The sequence below is a fragment of the Pestalotiopsis fici genome, assembly GCF_000516985.1.
Source record: "Pestalotiopsis fici W106-1 unplaced genomic scaffold PFICI_Scf_5, whole genome shotgun sequence".
Lineage (NCBI taxonomy): Eukaryota > Fungi > Ascomycota > Sordariomycetes > Amphisphaeriales > Sporocadaceae > Pestalotiopsis > Pestalotiopsis fici.
The window spans coordinates 836,157-840,774 of record NW_006917095.1 but is presented as its reverse complement, the minus strand read 5'-3'; the positions used below and the strand labels follow the sequence as shown (position 1 = coordinate 840,774).

The window sequence follows — 4,618 nt, the reverse complement described above, 5'->3', positions numbered from 1 at the left end:
CAACCAGAGAAGAATGAAAATATAAAGACACCATACCCCAAAAAAACAGTGTCATCATTAGTCCCACCAAGATAAACACGATCCAAGCCTGCGCCAAGTATGCTCCGATCATCTCTCTTTTTGTTCATTTTCGATTGTAGTTGTCGTCTCAGTGTACTGTAGAGGTTTGTCCTTTTATCCCAAAGGTATCAACTAGTAGACAAGTATATACGCGGCTTAGCCGAGGTGATATGTAAGATGAGGCGTGATGGTGATGAAGTTCAATAAAAGGCATCAAGGATTTATTGTGCAGAGAGCTCGAGCATCTTGCGCATGTCCTCCTCGGTTGGGTCGTCCGAGATCCACATGCCCTTCTCCTCATCGGTGGCGTCGAGGAAGCCCTGCGCGCGCTTCAAGGTCTGCACGTCCAGGTCCGTGACGTACTTGCCGTCGGCAAGCTTGATGCGCACCTCGTGCTCAGTCGAGAGCATCATGTCGTCCTTGGCAAGTCGCCGTGGGCCGTCAAAGACAGCCATGACTCGCTTCTTCATCGTCATCTGGCCCTTGTCGAAGCCCCATGACGATGGGTAGTCCCGTCGGTTCTTTCGGCTCTTGGACTTGACCGCCACGGGTACACCACCGCGGGAGTGCGTCATGCCGCGCGACTTTTGCACACCGTTGGCAGGGTTACCCTTCCTCGACTTGGGTGAGGCCTTGCGACCCTTGAAGTCCTCCTCGTCATCGTCCTCGCCCATCTCCTCATCATCCTCCTCGTCAGACAGGCTGGTAGTCTGGGTCGTGAGGGGAAGGGAGTTCTTCTCCAGGGTCTGGTGAACCTCGCCGTCGTTTTCGACCTCGGCCAGCCGCCGTGCGTTGACGGCTTCTGCGGGGTCCTCCTGCTGAACGATGCGAAGCACACAGTCGTCCAAGTGCTCGTAAAAGTCCTGAGCGTTGGAGAAGGTGACGCTACAGGTCGAACACTTGCCGGTGGCGTCCGATGCGTATCCAGTCAGCTTCTTGCCGCTGTTGTTGGCACCAGAAGACTTCTTGCGGCTGTTGGGTGGTGTCTGCTCTACACCGTGGACGGCAGTAAGATGCCTCTTGAAGACATCCGCGCGGTTAAACGACTTCTCAGCCGCCGAACCCGATCCAGGGCAGAAACCGCACACCATTGTCCCTTTGTAGTGGGTCAAGGTGTGTCGGTTCTTGTCGTACTTTCGCGCGAAACCCTTGATGTGGTAATCGCACGTCTGGATCGGGCACTTTTCCGGTCGCTCCGTCTGGTGCGTCAACATGTGCGCCTTCAGGTCCTTGAAGGTCTTACCACAGTCGGGATGCGGGCATCTTTGCTTTTCCTTGGACTCATCGCCGCTATACGAGTACTCCTGGGGAGATTGGAAGGAAGACATGCTGGGCCGTCTGCCGTGGTGTTGAGGAACTGCAAAAGGGCTGTACTGGAAGCCGGGAACGTAGGGCGAAGCGCTGCCATTTCTAATGCCAGGAACCGGTGAAGTTGCTCCTGAAAGTGCGGGTGAAGTGGGATATTGGTGGTTTTGCGAAAAGGTGTTGTCGTAACCCTGCATGGGTGGCCCCATAGGTCCGCGTATTTCTGGATGGATAAGGGAGGGATCTAAGCCACGCAGGTGAGTCAGCACTTTGGTCGCATCGTCAAGCATCAACAAAAAAAAAAGTTATCAGGCGGATTAGACAGAGGAAAACCGACAATAAGAGTCAAGAGGAGCAACAAAATGCCCACTACTCTGAGAAAAGAAAGAAAAGCGCGAAGTGGAAGAAGAATTGGCTGGCGTCACAGGACTGATTGGGCTACTCCACTGCGCCGAGGCAGTCATTACAGGAGAAATCACAGAAGGTGCTGAAGAGACAGGAGAAAACAAGGCTGCGCTTGTTGGTGTAGAAGAAGAAGAAGAAGACATGAACGTTGACCCAAGAGATGATATTGCACTTGGCGGCATCGCCGTGTCAAGTGCATCCAGAGAGGAATCGAGTTGCGGGAGACTTCGAGGAACTTGTGCCAACTTACCAACGAATCCGGGCTTGCTGTCGGCATAAGTCATGTCGTAGCCCTCCATCTGTGCCGGCATGTACGTGGTGTACTCTGTTCCAGTAAAGTAATTATCGTGGCTCACGATGCTGGGATTTACACCCAGCGAGTTGTGGCTATACTCTGGGACGTAGGCTAGTTGGCCACTGTGAGAATGAGGCGAGCCCATGTTCGACGACGAAGCCGACGTTGTGGACATATTCGACGAAGGCACGCGCAGCTCTGCATCCTCTGTGTATGCGCCAGGCGATGTCCTTCCACCATATGTCATGTGGGCAAAGTCTGCGTACAATGGGTTGACCTCGAAGCCAGATGTGTGAGGAAAGCCAAAGGCGTCTGGGCTGTATTGGTTATCCATTGGTGGTGAGGCGTATCCGGATCCTGCTTGCTGCTCCGAGTAGAGCAGGAAGTCCTGGTGCTCCGTAGGCCGGGGGAACATGTTATATGATTGCTCGGCTATCGATGCCATTGCGAGGTTTGTGATGTGTAAGTGAGGTTGGTGGTGTAGAACGGGATCGGTGGTGGATCCTGTCTCGCGAGCAAAGCCACGCAGCTCGCGCTAGGTGCCTCTGCCGTCAGAAGAGTGGTGGTGGGGGTGGTGGTGTGATCGCCGGTGAGTTATCTCATACCAGAGAGACCGGTGTATGTGGTGGTATGCTAGTGCGATGAGACTGATGTCAAGACTATATGATGAAAGAGGTTGAAGTTGGAATGCCGGGTCTTGGCTGGAGAAGGGCGAGGGCGCTGGCAAACTTATAAGCAAATTCGTGAGGCTCTCGGTCAAGAGCGCAACGAGTTCACTTGGGTAAGGGTGTGTGCCGTTTGATTTTCTTTTTCTTCGCTTGTCCTTGTGTTTCTCGCTTTTCTCTTCAGAACTGATCGTCTTATAGGCGGGCTGTCCGAGATTATATTACCAACGTGGGTGGTGATGAGCTGAGGAGCAGCTGTTGCAAGGCTGGTTGTCCTGTCACAAGTAACGAGGGTTGAGAGGGCCGGCTTCTGGTCTGTTCACAACTAGGAGAACAGAAGAAACGATCGTGAGATGATGGCAAGTATGCAAAAGCAAGTGATAATCTTGTCTTGAAGAAGCGTCTTTGGTCAGATCTTATGGAGGGGCCAGAAACACGTCGGATGGACTATTGGGGGACTCCAAGGATTCATATAGATCGTAGTATGGCAGGTCCATGGCGCTGCGAGAGACTGGCTGGATCTTGGGAATCGAATCTACCACTTGCTTGTACCATAGGGCTCAGAGAGGTGGCAGTGACCCATGCCCCGGGCAGGGGTCCAGAAGACGCAGACAAAAGTCCGCAGCGTACCCAAGTACCTGGGCCCCTCGGCCATGTGGGCGCCAGGCAAGGGTTGTCATCAATACATGGGTCAAGTCTTTTTTCTTTTTCTTTTCTCACATGTACCTTGTATCTTTTCCTGCCCAGAAAGCGACTAACCGTGATAGGAGATGGCAAACGACTTTTGGCTGGTCGTGCATCAAATTGGCGTCTAGAATCAATGATGCCAGGGTCTGGGGTACGTACCTCAGGCTACCCGGCTCAGCGAGTAGCTGCGACAGGGGCCCCATTACCTGAATTGGGGAAGGGCAAAGAGACTTATTAGGATATCTGGGTACCTAGCGGCGTACCCAGCCCGAGCAACATGTACACTATCCATTTTACCTACAGAGGGGGGCCATTGAAAAAAAAAAAAGAAGCGAAAGAAAAACATCCAATCTCATGTACGTACACACCACACTCAAGAGACAGATAGAGAAACACAAGAGACGGGCACGGGTGGCTTTCATAATTCCGCCCAGAGCACACTGTCGTATCCATATGGCCATTTGTTCAGTCCTTCCCGGTCCCCTGCTTTGCTGAACAAGAAAGCAAGAGCGTAGAGAGCCATCCTGAGGACCTCGAGTTACCTCACCACCACCCATATTGACTAACTGACGGCCGTAGCGAGTCTACCGGCCTAATGTATGGAGAAGGAGGCCGACACGGAGTTTGTCAACAACCGATGCACGCTTGCGCTGCCCGTTTCCCACTTCTAGTTCAAGCACCAAGCTGCCCCCCTCACCGTGGAGGGAGCCGTCTCAATCTTCTTCATCTGTGCTTGTCAGGCTGTGTGTGGGCTTTCACTCGAGAGTCTGGCCTTTGGTTTGGCAGGCAAGGGTCCAAGTGTTCCCCCCTGACCCTCCTAGGTGGGAAGCTTGTCTTGTCTGTCCACTCCGTCGACGGCGGAATGACTTGACTGAAGACCACCGTCGAGACCGCTCGGCAGGCAATGTGGGTGCTTGCTTGTACGTGGTCATGTTCACTACCTAACATTGACCTACTTCTACCGGCACTACTTTATTTCTACCATGTATGCTCGACGCCACGATATGTGACCATTGCTATTTGTAAATGAACCATAATATAATTCACACTTGCAGAGAGAAACACAGCTGCACACCTCCTCATAGGATCGCGCGCAACTGTGGGAAACAAGCAAAGCAATGGGTGACCAATTGCTGATCAATGCTCGCTCCCGTAAGCTTTGGGCAGGTCTGGTCACTATGCGACAGGTCTCAAGTGGTAG

The 4,618-nt window shown here is 52.9% G+C and overlaps 1 protein-coding gene across 1 annotated transcript; it reads right to left on the bottom strand.

Moving 5' to 3' along the window:
* Positions 1-281: 281 nt before the first annotated feature.
* On the bottom strand, positions 282-2,510 carry PFICI_07570 (uncharacterized protein; the record flags this gene model as incomplete). Its single annotated transcript, XM_007836151.1, has 2 exons — positions 282-1,609; positions 2,021-2,510. 2 exons carry the CDS (start codon positions 2,508-2,510, stop codon positions 282-284), a joined length of 1,818 nt encoding a protein of 605 aa, XP_007834342.1.
* Positions 2,511-4,618: the final 2,108 nt, after the last annotated feature.